The sequence below is a fragment of the Peromyscus maniculatus genome, chromosome 1 (genome assembly GCF_049852395.1).
Source record: "Peromyscus maniculatus bairdii isolate BWxNUB_F1_BW_parent chromosome 1, HU_Pman_BW_mat_3.1, whole genome shotgun sequence".
In the NCBI taxonomy this organism is placed as follows: Eukaryota; Metazoa; Chordata; class Mammalia; order Rodentia; family Cricetidae; genus Peromyscus; species Peromyscus maniculatus.
In genome coordinates, this window is record NC_134852.1 from 131,237,437 (window position 1) to 131,263,832 (window position 26,396).

Genomic DNA, 26,396 nt, shown 5'->3' on the forward strand with positions numbered 1-26,396 from the left:
AGACAGTAGTTCTCCTTATGTTTGTGGGGTGCCTCTTCCCCAATTTCCACAGTGGCTGGACAAACTGACACTCCCAGTGACAGCGTGCAAAGGTTCTCAGTGGGGGCTGGGAACCAAAGTTTTCTCACACTGGGCATAGTTATTGTAATGATGACAAGTCAGGGAAACCCTGAGCGGCTTTTGTTGGGCTCCCGTGGTAGCTACTTTTGCCTTTATGAAGGTCACGCAGTGCGGTTCTCCTCACACACCCAATGGCTTTCTTACAGATCTACACCCATTGCTGCAGAAAATGGCGGTGAGTGTTCCGTTTTTATTTTAATCAAAATCCCCTCTACTGGCGCTGCCAAATTTGAATGTTATACTTGATTTTATCTCTTTGCCTCTTAGGAAGAAATAATAGAGGGAAGCTATCTGAATGGTAATGTCCCCAGCCTGTCCCATGTGTACCTTCTGAGATCTTCAAACAGAATATGGATGTGGTGTCTGTGGAACCATCCTGTTTAAAGCCGTCTTTTCATTTTGTTCCCCGCTGTAGCGTTTCTGGATCTCATACAGTTCGGAAGGTAATCTGCCTCTGAGGGCTTGGGAGGGATGGGATTTCTTCCTAATAACTCGGACATGGAATTTCTTACTTGAGAAACGTAGTATGTGCTCATTGCAAGGAGCATCAAGCAGTGTCCAGTGTTTCAGTGGACACACGGGTCCCCAAACACTGTTCCTCCATCACTGGAGCTTGAGACCACGATGCCTGGCGTGCTTCTGAGGAGGCACTTCTTCCCGGGGCTTGGTGAAGAGAAGGGCATCTGGGTTCACTCTACCCCTCAGCCTGGGGCCCGTTGCTATCCCTTTGGACAGAATAATGAAACCGAGGCTTGGGGAGGGTGAGTGGGGGCCACACAGCTGGGGAGCGGCAGAACTGGAGTGTGACCACCACTGCTCTGCGCTGCGCTGCGCAGGCCTGTGCGAGAGGCTGGAGAGATGGGGTGGTGTGGCAGTGTTGTAGAAAGAAAGCTGTCAACATTAAATCTTAATATGCATTCCATAAAGAAGAGGAAATGGGGGCCTTGGGCCCCTGGCAGGGATAGCCAATCACACTAAGATGAAAGGCCCCTGTAAACATCCCTCTCCCCGTGAGACCTGCAATGGTGCTTTTAGATATATTCTTTCAGGCTGCAATTTTATTTATTTACTTATGTGTTCATCCATCCATCTACTTATCTATAACAGAAGAAAGCTGTTTGTAGTGCCTGGGGAGACGGCACAGTCAGTAAAGTGCCTGCCTCACACGCATGAGGACCTGAGTGTGACCCCCAGAATCTGCATAAAAGTTTTGGGTGTGGTGGCACGTGCTTGGAATCCCAGTGCTGGGGCAGTGCAGATGGGACATTCTTAGGATCTGCTGGTCATCTGGTCTAGCGGAATCAGTGAACTCCTGGCCAATGAAAGACCCTGTCTCAATGATACTTGAGGTTGTCTTCAGGCATCTACACACACGCAAACATACACACACATCTGTATACACACATAGACACATACACCTGTATACACATATATACACATGCACCTGTATACACACACATACACACCTGTATACACATACATACAATACACCTGTATACAAGCACACATACACACATACACCTGTATGCAAACACACACACCAGTACGCACACACATATACACATACACCTGTATACAAACAGACCTGTATATATACACACTTGTACACACACACATACATACACACACCTGAATATATACACAGACACACCTGTACGCACACTCATGAACACACCTCCTGCCACTGTGCCAGGTGAAGGCATCTCTTACTTCTCAACATAGAGTTGCTGGCATCCCTGACCCATTTCTACCCTTCTCTCTGAGCCTCGGGGCACACAGCCAGTACAGGAATGTTTGTAGGGGACCTGGTCATTGACTTTCTCCGTCTGTCTTTGCTTCAAGCTCCCACGTGTGGACTGCAGACCTGTCCCACAGAGTTCTTGCCTATCTGAACTCACGGAATGTGGCCTTTACCATCGCCAGCCTGCAGGTGTGTGTATGTGAGATGTGTTCCTAAATTCTACTATTGGTCACACCTTAGTGCAAACCAGTTGTGCACTGAGTGGAAACTGGTGGGGATTTCCTGATAAAAAAACAGCAGAGGTGTATTAGATGCTTTTCTATTACTGGACCACAATATCCAAGACCAGGTACTTCTATTACTGTAACAAAATCCCAAGACAGGAAAGAATTGTAGGATGAAGGGATGAATCAGTGGTTAAGAGTGCTTGTTGCTCAATCATGAGGACAAGAGTTCGGATTCCAGCACCCATGTAGTGGCTCACAGATACCTTCAACTTCACATCCAAGGGATCCGATGTCCTCCTCAGGCCTTTGTGGGCACCTCTATACACATGCGCACATATGCTCACACAGATACATATACACACATACATGAATAAGTCTTTTTTAAAAAAGAGTTTAATCTACCTCATAGTTTTAGAGGCTGACCATCCATCAGTATAGTGCTGGCTCCTCAAAGACATAATAGAATGTATAAACTTGGTAGATGCATTACAACGGTGGGCACACCTATGAGAGGGAAACATGGATCGAATGGGGGCAGAGGAATCTGGGGCAGGATTCATGGTCAAGCTCACTTTAATCCTCTCCTGAGAACTCACCAGTATCTCCCGGGAACTATCTCAGTTCCTTCCAAGGGCAGCATCCCTATGCCCTCACACCAGGGTCCACTTCTTAGAGGTGGCCTCACCTCTTAATGTCACCTTCATAGGCACTAACTTCTGATGCTTGAGTCTTGGGGGAGAAACCACACCCAACATCGGTGACAGCAGTGGACATCTGGTTAGGGCATCAGTAGGGCGCAGAGGAGGTGGTGATGACTGGGATGTCTCGGCATGGCTGGTCGCTCAGGGTGATACCTTGGGAACCACGTCTGGACCTGAGGATGTGTTCAGTGCCCACACACCATTATTCTGTTTAGTAAGGAAGTCACGCCGTAGGCTGATGAATTAAGGAGCAGCACAATTCTTTGTTATTTCCAGTTTTAACTTACGTTTTAATAAAACAGAAATATCAACAGACACTCACACCAGATCTGCACCCAGAGGGGGCTGCCTGCTCACTATTTGCTCCTCCAGCTGGAGGGGCTGTTGGACCCACACAGCATCTGCCTCCATCACTCCTGGCAACGTAATTAGCAGTAACGAGTAACCCCTTCCTCCCCGACAGTAAGGTTTCCCATACTGGTAGGTGCATACTGCTGCACGCACATCTTCATTCGCTTGGCAGGTTGGCACAGTGGAAGACACCGAGGATGAGGTGGAGAACTAGACATTACTCCCACCGTTCTGAGGTAGAAACAGACAGCCAGTAAATAAAAACTCACCGTAAGTGGAGACAAACGGTGGACACTGCTGAGCACTTCTGGGCTAGGCACCACCGAGACTACGGCAGACATTTAATTCTCACAGCGCCCCACACGGTGAGCACTATGGGGGTCTCTGTTTTCCAGATATGAATTCTGAGGCCCACATGTGGGATTGCCAACTTAGCAAACACGAAATATAGGATGCCCACGGACTAGAGGTGCAGTTCAGTTGGCAGAGTGCTTGCCCAGCAGGCATAAAGCCCTGGGCTTGATCCGCAACACTGCAGCAAACAGGCACGGCGGACACATATCCACAATACTAGCCCTAGAGGGATGGAGGGAGAAGAATCACATGTTCAAAACCATCCCTGGCTGCACAGTGAGTTTGAACCCAGCCTGGGCTCCATGAGAAAGCACAACACACAAACACACACTATCTAATTAAACTGAAGTACAGATAAGTGTAAACATGGAGATTGGCACACATGTTATCTGTCTTTTATACCCACTGTTTGCCTATAAGCGTTAGTTCACACTGCCTTCCCATTGAATATTTGTGTAAGGGGTATTAAGAATCTGAGGCTGGGCATACAACTGTAACCTCAGCACCTGGGAAGTCAAGACAAGAGGAGTGTGTGGATTTAGGGCCAGCCTGGACTACATAGTGAGACTCCCATTCCCCAAGTGAACAACAGCAGCAAGTCCAAAAGCTCTTAAATAAAAACAGAAAAGGAGTCTGCAAATGGCAGAGGGGAGGCTTTCAGGGGAGGCTGGTGGCCTGACAAGGCGCGACAGACACGTTGATTCCATCTGCCTGGGTTTTCTCCTTGCTCAGCGTAGGGATTGAGTGGTAGGAAACAGGGGCGCTCCACAGAGGCCCACTGCCTCGGACAAGGACCAGGCAGGTTACAGAACGGGGAAATCAGGCTGGACACCTGAATGGGGAAGCATGTCCAGCATTTCCCATTCCTTGCATTTCCCAAGTGGAGTTGGAAATCTGGGTTTTTTAAGGAATCTCCCAACCTTACAGCATTTGCAACCACTAACCCCCCCACCCCCCACATACAGGCTGCTGCCAGGTGGGGGACTCTGCAGGGAGTCAGGGGGACCCTACTGAGCTGCTGGCGATGGGGCTGACCCACTGTCCGGTCTGCTGTTCACTGACTGAATCTCCCATGCCCAGGCAGTCATGGAAGCCCACCTGGAGCAGTATTTGTACCAACCCCAGAAGCTACTGCAGGACCTGAGGGACACTGATGCCCAGCAGTTCCGCACCGCCATGAAATGCCTTTTGGAAGACAAGTGGGACCCCCTGGTGAGGCATGCTTGGCATCTCCTGAGGAGGAGCTGGGCCAGCTGGTATTTGCTGGGCCTACCCAGGCCTTGGCCACTCTTGACTCCTTTCTCCCGTCACTGCCACCCCCACTCGGGACTCCAGGGCCTGGCTTTTCTTCTCCAGTTTCTCCAAGTGACATTTTTCTACTCTTACGGGCACTGAGTGTACTGAGGGTCTTCTAATGCTGAGTTGGTAAGTGTGTGAGGGTGATTGCTGTGTGCAGTGGGTGTAGAAAGGACTGTCCCTGTCCCTAAGGCCACAGTGCTGGATGAAGACAAGCAACAACTAACAATGACCATGAAACAAGATCAATAACAGAAACAGCACAGAGAGCAAGCTCCCCAAACCCCAGAATGCCCTGGGGCTCCAAAGCTGAGGGCTAGTGTCCATTTATCGGAGAGAGGTGGGTATGGACCCCTGTTCCAAAATGGAGTCAAACCCTTGCCTAGCCTCAGTTTCCCCATGTGTACTCAGGCTGGAAAGATTCTTCTTTTTTAAAAAAGATTAGTTTATTTTTATCTTAATGTGTATGAGAGTTTTGTCTGCGTGTATGTATGTCTGTGCACCGTGTGCATGTCTGGTGCCTGTGGAGGTCAGAAGAGAGCGTTGGGTTCCCTGGAGGTTCTGGTAGATGTGAGCTGCCCTGCGTGGGTCCCGGGAGTTGAAATGAGGTCCTCTGCAAGGGCAGCACACACTCTTCACTGATGAGCCATCTCTCTGCTCTAAAATGTTAAGATTCTTATTGGTTTTAATTCACAAGGTTTTTAAAGAGGATTTAAACATTTTAATAATTCTATACTTTCTATTGAATTATTTTGGTAATGTCAGTGATCAAACCGAGGGACTTGTGAGTGCTGAGCAAGCTGTATCCCTAACTCCTCATCTGTTCTTACATTAATATGTTTTATTAAAACATAAAAGCCACTAGTGTGGTATGGATAGATTTCATTTTTAAATGAACTTCAGCTTTTAAAAGTGATTCCATCCAAAATCTATTAAAAATTATGTTGTTTAATGTTTGGTGAGGTTTTTCTATGTATGAGGTGTTTTTCTAAGGGAATGACCAGCAAGGGACCAGTGAGTAAAAATGTAGTGTTTATAGAGAACACACCTCTAGTCACAATTAATCAGCTCTGCTATTAGGTATGGGTATATGCCAATAAAATTTTATTCACAACACACACACACACACACACACACACACACACACACACACACATGAGGTGGGTCAGTTTTGGCTCATGGGACAGATAGCCATCTGTCATTGTTTCAAGGGTTTAATATGCATGGATTAATTTAATCTCCTCCATAACATTAAATAAGGTTAAGAAGAGTGTTACCATTTAAAGACAGGCTTGCTAGCTCATGCCTGCAACCCTGGAACTCAGGACGCTGAGGCAGGAAGAGATTTTGACATCATTCTGGGCTGCATAGAAAGTTTCAGTCCAGACTGGACTACAGAGTGAAGCTCTGTCTATACTCACACACGTGCAGGAATGCACACGCATGCAGGGATGCACACGCATGCAGGAATGCACACACATGAAAAAGGGCTCAAGGTTTAGCGTAGTGGTCAGAGTGCTGGCCCAGGATGAACAACGCCCTGAATTCAATGCATAACACCTGCAATCAAAATAAAAAATAAGAATAATCTTGCATTTTAATATTCAGGTAAGGAAATCGAGTCTTGGAGAGTAACCTCTAGTGACTCATCTTAGAAAGATTGAATCTGAGGTTGGAAAATGGATTCCTGCCTGAGGAAGCCATGGGCCTATTTCAGAGCAATGTTTTAAAAATCTATGTAACAAAATACAGAAGATTGCAAAGGAAGCCAATTATCTTGGAGAACACTCATGGAAAAGCCCAGTACAAACACAGAGGTAAATTGTGTGTTTCTTTACACACCAAGGAATAGAACGCAGCAGCAAGTCTAGCGACTTCAGGAACTCTCAACAAGTGTTGTCTGTAAAGATCTCAAGATGTCTGCAGTAGCTGTCATGCATTGTGAAAATGCAAATGATTCCTGCTGTGACAAAGATCCTGCTCCCCGTCTGGAGCCTGGTACCTCTGGTCATCCCCAGAGGAAGCACCACGTGTCAGTTCTATGCTAATGAAAGTGAAGATGTGACATTCTTGCTGTCCACCCAGAGAATGGGAAGAGCAGGTGAAAGCCTTGCCTTTGATCCAAAGGTGATGGAAAGATCTAGAAGTTTCCACATAGCAGCATGATGTGAATTTCTCCATGCTGCAGCATGTTAGTCTCTTCCAGTGCTGTCCAGTGAAGAGGCCGCTCTCCTGGGACTATAATGGTTTGAATATGAAATGTACTCCATAAACTCATGGTTCCTAGCTGATGGGACTATTTTGGGAGATGTGGTGGAAACTTTAGGAGATGGAGCCTAATTGCAGGAAGCAGGTCATGGGGGGCAGGTTTAGAAGGTTATGAATGGTCCCTCCATTTCCTTGTTCCCTGTCAGCAGTGTGGTGAACAACCCCATCTACAAGACCCCGCCCCCATCACGTTATGGCCAACTAAACATGTCCTCCTTCGGCCACAAAGCCGAAGTGACTCTAATCTCTCTCCTTCCTTTAGGACCTGAAGGACACTGTCATCCACTTGGGAGACATTTGGGAAGAGGCCCTTCAGAGCCCCGGTGTGAACCGCAGCCTGTTTGTCATTACACTGGAGCGCTGTTTCCAGGTGCTGAACCCCTTGGAGTGTGTGGAGGTCCTGGGCAGAGTGCTCAGAGGGTCCTCGGGCAGCTTTCTGAAGCCGGATATCACAGAGAGGTTACCCCAGGACCTGCATGAGGATGCCTTTAAGAACCTGTAAGTCTTTTGCTCTGAACTCTTGTGAGACCAAAATGAGCCATCTTAGAAATAAGACCAAAATGCTTTCACCCAAAAATTAAGGCCTAAGATTTCTCCTTTTGGGAATAGCCCATTAGTTACTGAAGCCAGTCAGTTCAGATTCCAGAAACCAGGAAGTGTAAAAGTACAGAGTCACGAGATAGTCACGAGGTAATGCCTGCCAGACTATGGAATGTCCTCTCCCTGGTTTCCAGGGCAACTGACCACAGAAATGCCCCCACCTGAGGGCAGCCAATGAGAAATGGTGGCGGGCAACCACTCCCTTAGAAGTAATTTCTAGAAGTCCCTAGAAGTGAGCCAATCAGAATTGTACCTGTACTAGCACCCCTAAATGATGTAACCTTGTGACTTTTCCCTTTAAAAACTGAGCTTGCAGACAGGTGGGCGCTTCCTCCAGCCTCCACTGCGTTGGATGTATTGGACGAAGTCCCTGCCTAGGCTTGTATTGCTTTTGGATATCCAGAATTAAACCTTGCTTTTGCCTTCCAGCATGCTCGTCTTTGGTGGTCTCTCTGGGGGTCACGATCTGGGCACAACACTCTTAGTTCCGTGTACTGCTCAGGGGCTGCTGTGGTGATTCAAGGCAGTTACTACCCAGCAAGGGAGAAAGATGGTGGGCACAGGTAGACATACGTCTTCAGAAGCAGAGCTGAGAGGTGCTTTTATTAAAACGATCTTCTCTCTCAACTGTAGTGTCTGGGAACTATTCTCCTAGTTCTTGTCACATCTAGCTACCACCTGCCCTGTGATTTGTTCCATGGTTTTCTTTATAAGCCTTCATCCTTTCCGCTAAACAAACAAACAAACAAACAAACCAAAAAACCAAAACAAAACAAAACAAAAAACAAAAACAAAACAAACAAACAAAAATTGTTTTAGGGCCTGAGAATGGCCCAGTGGTAGAGCACTGACTGTCTAATCATGAAGATCAGAGTCTGCATAATCAGTGTCCATGTAAATGGCAGGTGGGTGTGGCAGCCTGCCTCTAATTCCGGCCTGGGAAGGCAGAGACAGGGGATTCCCCCAGAACAATGGCTAGGGAAACTAGGCATATTGATGAGCTCTGGGCTTGACTGAGAGACTCTGCCTCAACAAATACGGTGGAAAAGCAAGCAATGAAGATTGCCAACGTCGACATTAGCCTCCACAGTCACAGGCACACATGTGTACCCACACACAGGCAACAGACATGTGCACCACATGCAGATAAATGGAAAAGAAAAAAATTAAGGTAAATTTAACTTCATTTACATAAATGGAAAATCATGATTTTTGTTTTAAGTAAAAAATAGCCTTACAATACACTAAAAAACAGTGCTACTAGATCCTAGCTCCCTACACTGCTCTCCTGAGTATCTTAGTCAGCTGTAGGCTGGGCACCTTGGACAACAGACACTTACCTCTGGTGGCTGAGACCGTCAAGGTCAAGGCATGGCAGATTTGGCATCTTTCTACTTTCTGGTTCACAGGAGTATCTGCTTGCCGGGTCCTCTGCCGGCAGAAGTGTCATGGAGCCCTCTGGAGTCTCTTAGACAAGGGCACAAATCCCGTTCATGAGGGCTCCGCCTCCTGACCCTGAGGTGACCCCAGGGGGTTTGCCCCAGGTCTTCTCTTCACTTCTCACGCTATCCTGCCCTCCTGTTTCTTTTCTTTGTGGATGAGGAAATTGAAGGGCAGAGAGACTAAAGAACTCACCCTAGGGCAGTAGCATTCCATAGGGAACGGTAAACAGCATTTTTGCAGTGGGAAAAGTTTTCCCTTAAATGATGCTTACCACTTTGTATGCACATGTGTGTGTTTATATATGTATTGCATTTGTGTATTATGTATGTGTGTGTCTTTCAATTGTCCCTGCTTTTTCAACTATCCTTGCTCTTAAAAAACAAAACAAGGTGCTGGAGAAAGGGCCTGGTGCTTAAGAGCACTTGCTGTTCTTGCAGAAGACCTGGCTTTGGTTCTCAGCGTTTGCATCCAGCATCTCACAGCCAGCCACCTATAACTCCAGTTCCAGGGGATCAGAAGCCCTCTTCTGGCCTCTGCTGCTACTGCACACATGCAGATAAGCAGGCACACATACAAATACACACACAATAAAATAAAAAATGAAACAGGAGCAAGCCAGAGGAACAAGCCAGTAAGCAGCACCCCTCCACGGCCTCTGCATCAGCTCCTGCCTCCAGGTTCCTGCCCTGCTTGAGTTCCTGTCTTGACTTCCTTCAATGATGCACTAATGTGGAAGTGTACTGGAGGGTGGTCTCTTCAGACCCTGCTGCTATGGGAGTAGATGAGTCGCCTCTCCAGGTTCAGTACATCCGGCTGGTGCCTATGGATCGACCACACAGCTGCTGCACAGATGGCTGAGGCATTGCAGCCCACTCTGCAGCCAAAATGCAACTTGCACACGGAGCCATGCAGATCCAGTGAGAGCAGGCATCGTAGGAATGCCACACCACAGCTGCTCACTGATGCTGCCCTGTGCCCTGCTCTCCTGCTCCAACAGGGCAACTTCCAGTTCTGCAGGGCACCCGAGAGCTCCTCCTCCCAGGGAAGGGTCCTGGCCACCCGCTGCTGGAAGGCACCTCAGGACCGAGTCCCACTGCTGGTCTCCAGAGGAGAAGCGTAGTGCAGAGTGTGTTAAGTACATTTAGAAAAACAAGAACTACAATATTTTGTTTAAACAGCTTTTTAAAATTTGCTGTGGTGTTTATAAAAAGAAAAAAGAAAATGGAAACACACACACACACACACACACACACACACACACACACCAGAACACAACTGTGGAACAGCAGAAGTCTTGGCCGTGTTCTTCCTTCGGGGTCCTGACATAGGTGTTGGAGACAGCTGATGATGCTGGAACACTGTGGGATCACTGCTGGTGGAGTGCTCCACAGTGTAATCATACATTTCTAATGGAATACAGCATCTTCATGGCCACAAAATTAAAACAGAAAGTCAAAGGAAAGGAAAGAAAGAAATAGAAAATACAAAGATAACATTGTGTGGGGGTCAAGGGAAAATTTGTATGTTAAAACACAGAATGACTGTTAAAAGGCTGCTGGGAATGCTCGATAGAAGAGGCAGATAAATTGTTGACACAGTGAGTTGTACTTATGCTGTGGGTGTGAGTTGTACTCATGGTGTTGATGTGGTGAGTTGTACTCATGCTGTGGGTATGAGTTGTACTCATGCTGTGGGTGTGGTGAATTGTAATTATTTATGGTGTTGACATGGTGAGTTGTACTCAGTGGTGTTGATGTGGAGAGCTGAAGTCATGGTGTTGATGTGGAGAGTTTTATTCATGGTGTTGATGTGGAGAGTTGTACTCATGGTGTGGGTGTGGTGACTTATACTCATGGGGCAGGTGTGAGGGGAGGAGGCTCCCAGGACACAGAGGTTTGGAAGGTTTTCAGGATGAGCAGGAAGGATGGTCAGTGCCAGAGGCTATGAAATGGAAAGTCCTATTTGTACCAACCAGAACTTCTGGGATGGATGAAAAGGAGATGACGGTGACTGGAGCCATGGGGGTGGTCCAGCAGTGCCAAATCAGACTGCAGTGGCTTAGAAAGTGACAAGGCCACTTCACACCAGCAGGAGGTTATTTGTCAAAATACCAGATATTGACAAGAATTGAAGGCAATTAGAGAAATCAGAGATGAGCTGTGGTGATGGTGGGAATACACGGTGGGACAGCTGCTGTGGAGACAGTCGGTGGTTCCTTAGGAGGCTAAACAGGAAGATGGTGTGTGTGTGTGTGTGTGTGTGTGTGTGTGTGTGTGTGTGTGTGTGTGTGTGTGTGCTCAGCTTGCTGATAGAGCATGTGCATCATATGTGTGAGGCCTCAGGTTCAATTCCAAGCACCAACAAAGAAAGAAACAAAACAAAAGGTGAGAACAATTTAAATGTCCATTGATGACTGGACAACCACAATGTAGATACCCAGATAGTGGAATATTATTTACTCATAAAAAGGAATGAAAGCTGTAGTGGTATTTGCTCTGCCCATGACTTTGGACTCTATGACCTGAAGGAGGTGGTGCTTCTTGCCATTGTTCATGACCTCTTAAAAGGAAAGGGAGAGGGGTCACGAGGCCCTTCTCCCTGTTTCCTGCTTTGAAAATTCTTTAGTTTTACAGAAGGCCTGATGCATGCTCCAACACGTATCAGCCTTGAAAACATCATGCATGTGTAAGAAGCATGACACGGGAATGACGAATGGCGTGACTCCATTAATATGCAACATCCAGAACAGACAAATCCACAGAGAGGAAGTGGATTAGTGTTTTCCGGAGCTGGGGGGCTGGGGGCTGAAGGGTGACAGCTAAGGTGGAGTTTCTTTGTAAGCTGCTGGTAACGTGATGATGGGTTTTAGTGAATCAGATGGAATCAAGTTGACAACCAAGAATACCCATCACACACCCATTCTCACACAATACATGTGTAAAAATCAGAAGCTAAGGTCTGTTTATGCTGTGTTTGGAGCCTGATTTACCTTACATAATACAATATTTTCTAGTTCCATCCATTTTATTGAAAAATATCATGATTTCATTTTCTTGAGATATGGTCTTATGCAGGCTGGCCTCAAATTTGCTGTATATCCAAGGCTGGCCTTGAACTGATTCTGCTTTTGGGAGTGCTGGTGGATTATATACTTTAAATAAGTGAATTAAAGGGCATGTAAGTTTGTTGTGATATTTGTTTAACTATCTGAAGATGTGTTGCATTTGTTTAACTATGTAAAGATGTGTTGCTGTTTCACCTTGCCTGCCTAAGGCACCTCATTGCTCTAATAAGAAGCTGAATGGCCAATAGCAAGGAAGGATGTATAGGCAGAACTTCCAGGCAGGGAGAGTAAGTAGTAGGAGGAATTTAGGCTTGAGTAAGAAAGAAAGAAAAGGAATTGACAGAGGCCAGCCAGATAGACACAGAGGAAGCAGGAGAGTAGGACATACAGAATGAAAGAAAGGTAAAAAGCCCTGAGGCAAACATAGATGAACAGAAACTGGTTAAATTAAGTTAAAAGAACTAGTGGGACAAGCCTAAGCTAAGGCCGAGCATTCATAATTAATAATAAGTCTCCATGTCTTTATTTGGGAGCTGGTTGGTGGCCCAAAGAAAATTCCAACTACATAAGTTTTATCTCAAAAAAGAAAAGGAAAAGGAAAAGGAAAAGCTATTACACACCAAAGGAATTAGGAGCTAAGAGAACAGAGACAGGGCGCACAGGCCGCTCTTTGCAAGGTGTTTAGGTGTGAAGGGGAACAGAGAAAATGAGGGAAACAGTCTACACAGCAAAGACATGTGGAGGGTTTCAGCGTGGCAGCCCTGGGCACAGTGCTCTCCTGGCTCCTTGAGGGTGGGCACCCTCCTGTGTGTTGTTAATGGGCACCCTCCTGTGTGTTGTTAATGGGCACCCTCCTGTGTGTTGTTAATGGGCACCTGTGCCCCTGTGTCTTAGATCTGCAGTGTTCAAAGACCTCTATGACCAAACCTCAGCTCACACCCAGAGAGCTGTCTACTCCTGGATGACCGGGATCCTGAGGACACCCTTCAACATCACTGGTGAGTGAGGAGGGGTGGGTGGAATGACTTCTAGGGGAACCCCACCTTCCAGACAGGTGCTTCAACCTCTGAAATCAGGGTTGATTTCGTTGCTTTTGTGATTTAAATTTTTTAAATTTATTTTTATTTTATGTACATTGGTGTTTTGCCTGCATGTATGTCTGTGTGAGGGTGTCAGATCTTGGAGTTACAGACAGTTGTGAGCTGCCATGTGGGCGCTGGGAACTGAACCTGGGTCCTCTGGAAGGGCACTCAGTGCTCTTAACCACTGAGCCATCTCTCTAGTCTCTTGTTTTTGTGATTTTGTTTTATCCCACCTCCCCTACCACAATTCCAGAACCTATGTCACGTAGCTGGTAGAGTAGAACCACATTCCACGGCATCAGCCTGCTGTTCAAACACTGAAGTTTCTGAAATAAGGATGTATCTGTCTTATAAGTAACCTCGTGTCCTTGTTCTGTGGTGACATCTTACATTTGATGACAGCCTTTAGAGTGGGATTACAAGTTTAAAACCTGTGTGAAAAATTTGTACATTAGCCAGGCATGGTGGTGCATGCCTTTAACCCCAGTACTTGGGAGGCAGAGGCAGATGGATCTCTATGAGTTCAAGCCCAGCCTGGTTTATAAAGTGAGTTCCAGGACAGCCAAGTCTGTTACACTGAGAAACCCTGTCACAAAACAAAACAAAACCAAAAAACAGAAAAAGAAAAAGAAAAAAGAACAATGGTGATAGGCTTTCTCACTGAGACCCGGGCCTTGCTGGCTAGGTGGGCTAGCTGGCCAGAAACCCCCAGGGATCTGTCTGACCCTACTTCTCCACGCTAGAATTCCAAGCCTGTGCTACCACATCAGGCTTTTTGTTGTTGTTGTTTTAGTTGTTTGTTTGTTTTGAGACAGGGTCTTGACTGGCCTGGAACTCACTATGCAGACCAGGCTGGCCCTGAAGTCATGGAGATCTATATTTCTCTACCTCCCCGGTGCTGGGATTAAAGGCATGTGCTATTGTGCCTTGCCTGGTTTTATAATTTTTTTAAATGGGTTCTGGGTATTAAACTCAGGTCTTCTTGTTTGCTTGGCAGGCACTTTACTAATGTGTAACCAGCCTTGTCTGTGTTGAACATGAGCGGACTTTACACTTGTCGTTGCTCCCCCAACAATATAAAACTATTAGCATAACATGCTCATTGTGTTCAGCATTATAAATCATCTAGAGATGACTTAAAGTACAGGTGGGGATATGTGTGGTTTTTATGAGGGACTAGAACAGTTAAGGATTTGGGTACCTATGGGGGTCCTAGGCTCATGGTTCTAGGGGCATTATGCTTGATGTCCCTGCAGAGAGGAAGAGAAGAGAGGGAGAGAGAAAAGAGATGAGAGAAGAAGAGAAGAAATGGAGGGAAGGGCAGAAAGAGAGAAAGAGAGATACTGAGTTACTTAGATCCTGGTAGCTGTTACGAAGAAGATAAAGTGAATAAATGCTGTAGGGCAGATGACCGACTGATTTAGACTACAACAGACTTGGCAAAGACCTTTCTACAATGCTTTAAAAGACAAGGAAACAGGGCTGGGAGGCGGCTCAGGTGGTAAAGCACCCAGGTAAATGCCAGGTGAGTGTGGCAGGCTGTTTGTAATCACAGCCAGTAGGAGGTGGAGACAGGGCATCCTGGGGGAAGCTGGTGAGCTAGACTAGCCAAATTGGTGAGTTCTGGGTTCAAGTGAGAGACCCTGACTAAAAAATCTAAGGTAGAAAGTGACCAAGGAAGACACCTACATTCAGCCTCTGGCCTTCACATACACATGCGTACACACGTTTATCTACACTCATATAAACACTCATACACACAGGTACACCATACACACATACCCATGCCAAAAATTAGTAAAATATTTTAGCCATTTGAGCATGCAGTCACAGATGATTGATGAATGAGGGGGCCCGAATCCCAGTAAAACTCTGAACGAACATTGGTATTTGAGCTAATATAATGTTCTTGCATTACCAAACATTAGTGCTTCTTAATTTTCTTTTCTATCATATAAAGACTGTTCTTGATTTTCAGACTATATAAAAACAGATGGTGGCCTGAGTTTGTCCTAGGGTTGACCAATCTCTGAACTAAGAAGTCAGGGAAGACCTTTCCAATGGATGCCATCTGGATTAAGTCCAAGATGAGGAGATTGACTCTGTCATATGAGGCACAGGGAGGGAAGACACCCGAGGGTGAGGGACAGCAGACACATACAAAGGGTTTGGAGTGAGGATGAACTCAGTGTGTTGGGAAGACATAGGAGACGCCAACAGGGCTGGAGCCATCTAGTCTTTTCCTGGAATTAATCTCTGAGACTCTTGTGGGAGTAACTTTAAACAGCATACAATAAATGTCTTGAATACACGGGTGAATTCCCTCTAGTCATGGCCTCCAGGAACCTGAGCCTCACACTATACAATGAGGAGGTCACTCAAGTGTAATGAATGAATGAATGAATGAAGTGTAATGTGAGCGCGTGCATGTGTGTGCATGTGCATGCGTGTGTGTGTGTGTGTGTGTGTGTGTGTGTGTGTGTGTGTGTGTGTGTATGCTGGTTAGAGGTAGTTAGACATCAGATGTCTTCCTCAACCACTTTCTACTTTATTATTTTGAGACAGGGTCTCTCCCTGAACCTGGAGCTCACTGATTGGCTAGACTAGACGGCCATTGAGAACTGGGGATCCAATTAAATCCTCACTGCCACCACTGGAGTGCTGGGGTTACAGAAGTGTGCTTCTATGGATGCTAGGGATGCAGACTCAGGTCACTGTGTTTCTGAGGCAGGCACATTACCAGCTCCGTCTTCTCCCCAGTGCCCAACTCCCATGCCTCTGATCCCCTAGCTTAAGGAGTTAACAGTATTTGGTGAATCAGCCCATGAAAAAGCTGACTTGTCTATCTCGTTTAGACCTTGCCAGTGTCCACATCTCCCCCAAACAGCTCTTGGTGACAGATTTATATGCTCTTACTTCTTTCTTTTCTCTAAATGCCACCAATACAATGCTGTGTGTAACATCTGTACCAAAGGCCTGGGGGCGGGACAACCTCCGCCAGTTCCAGCTCATTGAAATCTGACATTGGTTTGATTGTTCTTAAAGTTCCATTGATATGTCACAGATGGGGCATGTCAAATGCCAGAACACAGTGACACAGAGACTCCTCTGGGAATTGCAAAGAGAAAGAGATTATTTCCAGCTAAGGAGATAAAGGAAGGTTTAAGCTAGTTTTGATAGCACAACCTGTAATCCCAGCTACTTGGGAGGCTAAGGCAGAAGTATGATAGCAAGTTCAAGACCAGCCTGGGCAACTGAGTAAGACCTTGTAACTAAGTGAAAACAGGGTGGAGAGTTTCTTAGTGGTGGAGCCCTTGCCTGGCATGTGTGAAGCCTTGGAGGCAACCCCTAACATCACCTAAATAAAAAACAAAAGCAAAAGCAAAGCCAAAGGGCTGGGGAGATGGCTCAGTTGGCAAAGTGCTCGTCTTGCAAGCGTGAAGACCTGAGTTCGATCCCCAGCGTCCATGTGGTGGTGTGCGCTTATAGTATCCATGCCAGGGAGGGAGAGACAGGTGAATCCATGGGGCTCTCTGGCCAGCCAGTCTAGCTTACTCAGTGAGTTCTAGGCAAGTGAGAGACCTCATTTCAAAAAGCAAACAAGCAAACAAACAATCCCCCAAACAACAACAACAACAAAAAGAAATTGGTAGTACATGAGAAATGGCACCTAAAGTTGTCCTTTAGCGCGCGCATATACACACACACACACACATACACACACACACACACACACCCCATATCCCCACCACACACACATACACATACACACACCATATCCCCACCACACACACACACACACACACACACACACACACACACACACCATATCCCCACCACACACACATACACACACACACACACACACCCCATATCCCCACCAAACACACACACACACATACACAAACACATACACACACCATATCCCCACCACACACACACACACACACACTCCATATCCCCACCACACACACACACACACGCACACACACACACACACACACACATCCCATATCCCCACCACATACACATTCACACACACACATACTCCATATCCCCCCCACCCCCCACCCCACACACATACACACACACCATATCCCCACCACCCACACACACACACACCATGTCCCCACCACACACACACACACACACACACACACACACACACACACACACACACAGTACTGGGAACTGAACTTGGGTCTTTTACAAGAGTATTTAGGGCTCTTAATTGTTGAGCTATCTCTATAGCTCTTTATCTTAATTCTTGAGACAAAATCTCTTCTTGAACCTGGAGCACACTAATTTGGCTAGGCTGGGTGGCCAGCAATCTCCAGGAGTCCTCCCATCTTTACCTCTCTAGTGTTGGGATTGCAAGTGTATGCAACTGAGCCAGTGTTTGGTTCGGTTCGGTTCTGTCTTGTTCTGATTGCTGTTCTTTTCTTTTTCTTCTTCTTTTTAAATGTGGGTTCTGGGGAATCGAACTCAGGATCTCATGCTTATATGGCAAGCACTTAACCAGCTGAGCCACCCTTTTATTTAGAAGCTGTTATTTGTTTATGTACCTATTATTTATTTCTCTCTCTTTGTAGATGGCTCAGATTCATGGGTCAGTGCAGAAAAATTATGGATTTTGGGCAGATACATGGTTCACCTATCATTTGAAGAAATTATGAAAATCAGTCCTGTAGAAGTAAGTTGGAGAAGTATATTTTTATGTCCTTATTGCTAATATTCCTCGAATGAAACGCGCTCCAAACTCCCAGTGTTTGTTAAGCAGGTGTCCCGGGAACCGTACACCTGCCTCAGCCCAGACTGTCTTTACCTTTTAAACCAAACTCTTGGAACAAAGCCCTAGGGGTCAGTGGTGGGGTTGTATTCCAGCACAGAAGAGCTAAGAAGAAAAGGAACCGTGGACAACTGAGGGCTTTGACATAGCCAACGTGATATGAAGGGAACATTGGCTAGGAACCAAGACTCATGTGAGGAGATTTTTGTACTCAAGAAAAGCCAAGGACAATAGCTATTGAGTTTCCAGTCCATGGAAGTCTGAGCTCAAGCCAGAGCAGCATGGATTAATGGCCGCTTCTATTAATAGTGACTTCTATTAATAGCTACTTCAACATGAGCGATGATTGGATCTGAACTCGGGGGTTTACAGTAGAGAAACGTTTGTGGCTCATGTTACTTAACTCGCCAGTCGATTTGTCTCTTTCCTTCTGATGTTGACTCAATGACATTAAGATCCCTTGGGCACTGTGACTTTGAAATGAGGCCTCTGAAGAATGCTCCAATAGAGGTTCCTGAAGAGCAGGGGGCTGAGCTCCATTACAACAAAAACAAAAAGCACATGGACCTTGTCTTTCACCTTGCATTAAATGACTGCCTTCTTCCGAAAGCAGCCCACCCAACAGTGTATGACTGTTAGAAAACCCAAGGCAAGACTCGGTTCCTCTCGCATCATTGTACACATGGCGGGCACGTATGAGTGTCCGTGTGCACACGCCATGGCGCCTGTCTGAGGGCCAGAGGACAGCGTTTAGGACTTGGTTCTTTTCTCCCGTGATGGGTTCAAGGGATTGAACTGAAGCTTGCATGGCCAGAACCTTTGCCTGCTAAGCCTTTTCTGCCAGCCCTGGTTCCTCTCTTTCCTAGGAGGCTAGGAGCACCTCAGACATTTTTGCTGTTTTACTTCAGTCTTTGAAGTAACCCTGTCACCCCTCTCCCTGCTTACTCTCTCAAAGCTGAATGATTTTCAGGAAGTAGTGTAGTTAAATTCTCAGAAATCTGAGCTCCTGGGGGATTTGTAAGATCAGGCACCCATGGGCAACTTCTCGTGACCTACAAATAGAAGTGGGGAGGGGTTATATATGGTCAAAGGGAGTACTCCTCAACGGAGGGATTATTAAGAGCACCTTCTTTTCCATGTGGTGGTGGTAGTGGTGGTGGTGGTGGTGGTGGTGGTGGTGGTGGTGGTGGTGGTGGTGGTGGTGTGTGTGTGTTTGTCATGTGTGCCAGTGTGTAGGTGCACATGTGTGCAACTACATTTGCACATGTGTGCAGGAGGGTGTGTAGGCCCAAAGTCAACGTCAGGTGCCTCTTCCTTGATTGCTCTTTTAATTTTTTAAAAATTGTTACTTGGTTATTTTTATTTGTCTGAGTGTTTTGCCTGCGTTTCTGTCTATGTACCACTTACAGTGCCTGGTACTCATGGAGGCTGACAGAGAGCATTGGATTCCCTGGAACTGAAGTTCTAGATGGTTGTGAACTGCCACATGGGTGCTGGGAATTGGACCTGGGTCCTCTATAAGAGCAGCTAGTGCTCTCAACTGCTGAGCCTTCCCTTCGGCCTCTGCTCTCCACTTGGTTTATTGAGGCAGGGTCTCTAGCAGAGCCCAGAGCTCACCATTCTGGCTAGCATAGCTAACCAGCTTGGCCCTGGGATCTCCTGTCTGTGCCTCTGAAGTGCTGGGATACAGGGGGCTGCCATGTCTGTCTGACCATGTGGGCTCTAGAGATCTGAACCCTTCCCTCGTGCTTGGACCTTATCCACAGAGCTTCTCCCCCAGTCCATTGAGCACGTTGTAAAATACAGAATTAGAGTGTATCAACACATAGAATGCAAAGTCTGAGGCAGGTGGTAAGTCCATAATGAGTCCTATTGTAGCATAAGATGTCTGCGATACCCTTGGACATGTAGGCAAATGGAGCAGGAATATAGAGTCTGAACAATACACTTAGCACTACGTGTAATCTATATGCTACATTTTATATCTTGCAAAGAGAACACATGCTCTGTCTATCATCACAGGCCATCTATTAGCTTGTTCACCCATTTAAAAATAATTTTTACTCTTCAAAGCAGAAAATTTGTGGGTTGCATTGTCTGTACTCAGCACAATAAGTCTAGGACCACACATACAACAATCAGCTTTAAAAACCTTCAGCCGAGTAGTACTCCATTGTGTATATGTACCACATTTTCTTAATCCATTCTTCAGTTGACGGCATCTAGGTTGTTTCCAGGTTCTGGCTATTACAAATAGTGCTGCTATGAACATGGTTGAGCATGTATCTTTGTGGTATGATTGAGCATTCCTTGGGTATATGCCCAAAAGTGGTATGGCTGGGTCTTGAGGTAGATCGATTCCCAATTTTCTGAGAAGCCGCCATACTGATTTCCACAGTGGTTGTACAAGTTTGCATTCCCACCAACAGTGGAGGAGTGTTCCCTTTGCTCCGCATCCTTTCCAACATTGACTGTTATTAGTGTTTTTGATCATAGCCATTCTGACAGGTGTAAGGTGGTATCTCAGAGTCGTTTTGATTTGCATTTCTCTGATGATTAAGGATGTTGAGCATTTCTTTACATTGAAACAGTTATTCTTGAAGAGTAACTAAGCTCACACCTCTCAATGGTAGACTGGCATTTAATAGAGGGATGTGGAGAAGAATGGGATGCTGAGATGAAGACACACACACACACACACACACACACACACACACACACACACAGCCAAGAAGAATAGACAACTGAATTAAAAAAAATCAACAATTTCCAGAATTTAAAATCCTGAATCATGACATGACACTAGTGGATTTCATGTGTTTCTGGTACATGGACTGCTCTCACCCAATGTGAGGTTGAACTGTTGACCTTGGTACATCTTACTTCACAAATGAGTCTGTCAGATATGCTAAGCCTATAGGCTGAAGATGATGCCCCAACACTGTGGAGAAACCTCAGGTGACTGTCCAGGCAGCTGACTGTTTCTGTCAACTCACATTTTTTTTTGGAAGTTGCTTGTGTGCACTTCCTGTTTTTATTTTTTATTAGGCAATATTATTTCCTTATTGGATCTCTGAGGGAGTTGAAGATTAATTAGTTATAGTTGAAGATTAGATAGTTATAGTTTTCTTTGTTAAGAATTTTAGGGGCTGGAGAGATGGCTCAGTGGTTAAGAGCACTGGCAGTTCTTCCAGAGGTCCTGAGTTCAATTCCCAGAAACCACATGGTTCACAACCATCTGTAATGAGATCTGGCACCTTCTTCTGGCCTGCAGACATACATGCAGTCAGAACACTGTATACATAAAGGAAAAAAAAAGGGCTGGAGAGATGGCTCAGAGGTTAAGAGCACTGACTGCTCTTCCAGAGGTCCTGAGTTCAATTCCCAGCAACCCCTGCAGACATACATGCAGGCAGAACATTGTATGCATAATAAATAAATCTTTAAAAAAATTTCAGAAAAGAAACTCACCAAAGAGGTGTAAGTATATAAATTTGAAAGACGTTATAAGATAGTTCTGTTAGTAGTATGTTAGGATAGAAAGTAAATCAGGTACATTTTTGGACTTACCAAAACAGGATATATAATGGAATTATTTTCTCTGAATTTGTCAAATACAAATGGACTAGACATTGTTTAGGTATTTATTGCATGTATATGTGGTATATAGTTATTGTACTTTTGTATATAGTTTTTCTTATATTAGTTATAACTTTTTTCCTTTTTTATTTTTATTAAAATAGAAAAGGGGGGGAAGAATTTGTTCTGTATCAAGCTGATAACAGAAAAAAATAAACAAGTAAAAATGAAAAAAAAAAAGAAAAAGAAAAAAACCTTCAGCCACTGGAATGTTGAAAAGTAAAACCTTCCAGCAGGGTGGTGGTGGAGCACACCTTTAATCCCAGCACTTGGGAGGCAGAGGCAGATGAATCTCTGTGAGTTCGAGGCCAGCCTGGTCTACAGAGTGAGTCCCAGGACAGCCCAGGGCTACACAGATAAACCCTGTCTTGGAAAAACAAAAAAACAAAAAACCACCTTCCTGCCCAGCCTGGTAGTGTGCAACTGCAATTCCTTCCCCAGCCTGGTAGTGTGCAACTGCAATTCCTTCCCTAGTACTGAAAAAATGCCAGTGAGGATATAGGCAAGAAGGAATCTTTACGCTGGCATGTTGGGGCACGCCTTTAATCCCAGCACTTGGGAGGCAGGGGCAGGTGGATCTCTGTGAGTTCAAGGACAGCCTGGTCTATAGCATGAGACCCCCTTCTCAAAGCAAATAACACCCCCAAACTAGATCTCCCAGCTACACTGCTCCTGCCTTTTTACCGGAAAGCCTCCGAAGCAGCAGTTTGGAGAGACACTTGCTCACCAGTGCCCACTGCAGCGCCCTACAACAGCTAAGAGATGGGTGGAGCCAACTAGACCCCAACAGTAGAGGAGTGGATACGGAAAATATGCTCTGTGCGCACAGTAGAACCTTTCTCATCCTATCATCTTGGTTTATTTGAAATCAGTGTGATTTTTACTTTTTAATGATGTTTTTATTAATTTCCGTAAGACTTTTATACATTGTATCTTGAATATACTCACCCCCTAGTCCCTCCCACCCACACAGCTTTGAGATTTCTTTCTTTTTTTTTTTTTTTTTTCATTTCTTTCCCCATTGAGTCCAGTTTTACACAATGGAATCTTTCAGCCATAGAGGATGAAGTTACATTGAATGCAACTGGAGATAATCATATCAAGCTAATTAAGTCAGTCTCAGAAAGACAAATATGTTTTCTCTCATTTGTGGTTCCCAGATTTTATGCAGATACATAAAACTATGTGTGTGTATAAGACATGGAAGTGGCAGTGAAATGTTTAGGGGAACTAACAAACGGGGCTAACAAGATGGGGGGAGGTGAGAAAGACGAGGGGTGAGGGGCTATGGGGAGAATGTTCCACAAACGGTAGATACTCATATAAACACCTGTGTAACAAAGTGCCATATGCAATGCGTATATACACCGAACATTACAAAATAATAAGAAGAGAAAAGCAATAAAGTCATTTGAGAACTGGTAGCATAATCATATGAGATGGGCCGAGCACGGGCCACCAGGATGGGTCCCCACTGGATCACTTGACCCTCCTCCCCGATCTCACCCATCTTCCCATCCTTGTCTACCAGATTGGGCTGTTTATCAGCTACGACAACGCCACCAAGCAGCTGGACACAGTGTATGATGTCACCCCTGAACTGGCTCAGGCATTTCTGGAGAGGATCCGCTGCTCCAGCTTTGACATGAGGAACACCTCCACCATTCACAGGCAAGGGTGGCACTGGGCCTTTCTAATATTTGGTCCAAGGGCTGGGGAGACGGCTCCGTTGGTAAAGTGCTTGGCCAACGAGCTTGAGGATCTGAGTTAGAATCCACAGCACCCAGGTAAAAAGCTAGGTGTGTCAATATGTGCCTGTAATCCTATGACTGAGAGAGGATACCAGGTAGAGAAGGGAGGATCCTGGGAGCTCAGCCAGGCTAGGTAAGTGATGAATTCCAGGTTCACTGAGAGACCTTGTCTCCACTAAGTAAGGTGGAGGGTGACTTAGGAAGACACTTGATGTCATCCTCTGGTCTCCACATGGATACACACATGAGGATGCATACTTACACACACACACACACACACACACACACACACACACACACACCCCATGCGCGCACGCACGCACGTATGCACGCACAAATGCAATCAAAGTACCAGATACCTTGGAGTGACTACAAATCCAGAGTTCCCTGATACTAGCCCCATACTTCTCTGTGCATGTGAGGAGAAAGATTTGCTCCCAAGGGCTCGGCACCCTTTGAAAATGTTTGGAAAGGGAAAGGGGAAAATCCTGGAGCATCTCCTGGATATCAGGCATTTTCTGTTACCTCTCCTAGTGCTTCTTCCAGCCCTGAGCTGGAGTTAGGCCGTCTTCACTAGTCAGGGTGACACTGTAAGGTCAATGTGGCTGCAGGGTCCTTAGACCACGCCAGTGACCAGAAGACACCCAGTGTGCAATTGTAGAAAGCAGCTTTATTCCCGAGAGAGAAAAACCAGCATGCTGGGGTCCAACCAAAATGGATTTTTGGTTGGACCCCAGGGGAGGGTAAGGCAGTCCCCTTTAAGCCTGCTTAGGGGAATTAGAGCTGTGGTTAAGTGTGCTTTGAAGTGATGGAGTATAGACTCTTACTAGTACAGGAATCAATTTGTGATTGGCTCGTGACATCTGGTCAGCAACTGTGGTTGAGGTATCAGGGTTCTGTCTGCTGGGTCAGGGGTCTGTCTGACTGAAAATAGCAAGAACAGTTCCTGCTTGTGGCCGGGTAGGACCCTAATTGGCTACCAGACTGGATGTGCTTCCTGAGGGTCTGATTGAAGCCAGCCATGAGTCAACACAGGATGGTGGGGTAATATGGGGCAGTGGTCTTAGCAAACTGGCCCCTGTGGGGAAAAAACAACTGGCCCTGGTCCCCTTCAGTGGTGTTTCCATTAGGTTGGGGCAAGTGTTGGAGGCAGCTGGTGTGTTCCCATGTTTGAGATCCCTTGTATCAGGCCGTCAGCCGGGGAGCCCCTGGGTGACATCAGCTCTTGAATCTAGTCATGACACTGAGATCCCCATCTATAGACATTTCCAGTTAGGGGTGCCTGACCCTGGGGGGAGGGAGGGGGTCAAGCAAAAGAGGAGGTGGTGAGGACCATATGTTCTAATTTGATTTTTGTTGCTTTAATAAAATACCATGACCAAGAGCAAGTTGGGGGCTTATCACATCTTACAGCTTGTAGTCCATCATTGAAGGAAGCCATGGTAGGAACTAAGGGCAGGAACCTGGAGGCAGGAACTGATGCAGAAACATGGAGGAGTGCTGCTTACTGGCTTTGCTTCCCATGGCCTGCTCAACCTGCTTTCTTATACAATCCAGGGCCATCTGCCTAGGGATGGCACCACCCATAGTGGACTGCACCCTCCCACACCAATCATTAATCAAGAAAATGCCCTTTAGACATGACCACAGTCCAATCTGATGGAAGCATTTCTCAGCTGAGGTTTCCTCTTCTGAGATGATATCAAGCTTGTGTTAAGTTGACAAAAACCTAACCAGCACACACTCTTCTCTCCATCCTCTCAGGGTCTTGGCTGTCACATCCTGAATTACCTTAAAGTCTTTCAGATGATCTTTCTAGAGTGGGTGTTCATTTGGAACTGTGCCACAATCTCCCCTGTCCATAATAAATTTCACCCAGCAGCATGAATCCTATTTTACTATTTTACACACACAAAAATAACCTGGTAAGTAAGGACATGGACCCAGAGCTAGACTTCTTGGGTTTAATCCCGGCTCTGCTACTTTCGAGTTGTGACCTTGGCCACATCCTATCACCCCACTGTGCCTTTCTTTATCCATATGTAAAATGGGAGACAAGAATCACTCTGCCTCATTAGTTCCTCTCAAAGATTCATTGCAGGTGCTCAATAATGGTATTTTTTCCTAAAATTATTTCACAACTCAAGTTGTGTTTATTTATGATGTATGGTATATGGTGCTGGTCAGTTTCGTCACTGTGACAAAATATCTGAGAGAACTAACTTAAAGCAGCAAAGGCTCATTTTGGCCTCATGGTTTGGAGAGGTTTCTGTCCATGGTGGCTTGGCCCTGCAGCTTTTGGGCTTGGTGGAGGTGACACATGGACACATCATGATGGAAGCAAGCAACAGGGCAAAACTGGTCACCTCATGGCACCCAGGAAGCAGAGAGGGGTGTGTGTTGGGGGGATGAATGTATCAGGGCAAAACACGCCCTTCCTAGCTACCTACTTCTTCTAGCAAGGCCCTGCCTCCCCATGTCTTCACCACCTCGAATGGCCTGTGAGGCTGTGCATCTGTCAATGGGTTATCATATCGAGGAAATTTGAGCCCTTGTGATTAATCACCTCCCAAAGGTCCCACCTCTGAACACTGCCATGCTGAGGACCAGATCTGCAACCTATGAACCTTTGAGGGACATCCAAGATCGAAACTACAGGGTTGGGGAGATGGCTCAGTGGGTAAAGACTCTGGCTAAGCAAAGGTGAAGACCTGAGTTCCAATCCCAGCACCCACATAAAAGCTAGATGTAGAGTGTGAGCATCTGTAATATGGAGAGATGGGGGAGGTAGAGGTAGGAGTGTGTGGGCCATATGCATCCATGAACGAGAGACTTCATCCTTAACAAGGCAGAAGGTGAGGTCTAACCCAAGAGATTGTACTTCCACCTTCTCATGCTGTGACTCACATCTGAATTCACACACGAGTGTGCACAACCTACGCACACGCATGCCCCTGCCCATGAATTAAA

The 26,396-nt window shown here is 46.0% G+C and overlaps 1 protein-coding gene across 1 annotated transcript in view; it reads left to right on the plus strand.

Annotated features, from left to right (window-relative positions):
* The first annotated feature begins 214 nt into the window (after positions 1-214).
* Otoa (otoancorin) overlaps positions 215-26,396 on the plus strand; it is a 71,617-nt gene continuing 45,435 nt past the window's right edge. The window contains exons 1-9 of the mRNA XM_006980333.4: positions 215-295; positions 388-418; positions 536-563; positions 1,963-2,050; positions 4,575-4,706; positions 7,321-7,556; positions 13,060-13,163; positions 17,840-17,940; positions 23,207-23,346. Coding sequence (XP_006980395.2) covers positions 215-295; positions 388-418; positions 536-563; positions 1,963-2,050; positions 4,575-4,706; positions 7,321-7,556; positions 13,060-13,163; positions 17,840-17,940; positions 23,207-23,346 — 941 coding nt within the window. The remainder of the gene's footprint in view (positions 296-387; positions 419-535; positions 564-1,962; positions 2,051-4,574; positions 4,707-7,320; positions 7,557-13,059; positions 13,164-17,839; positions 17,941-23,206; positions 23,347-26,396) is intronic.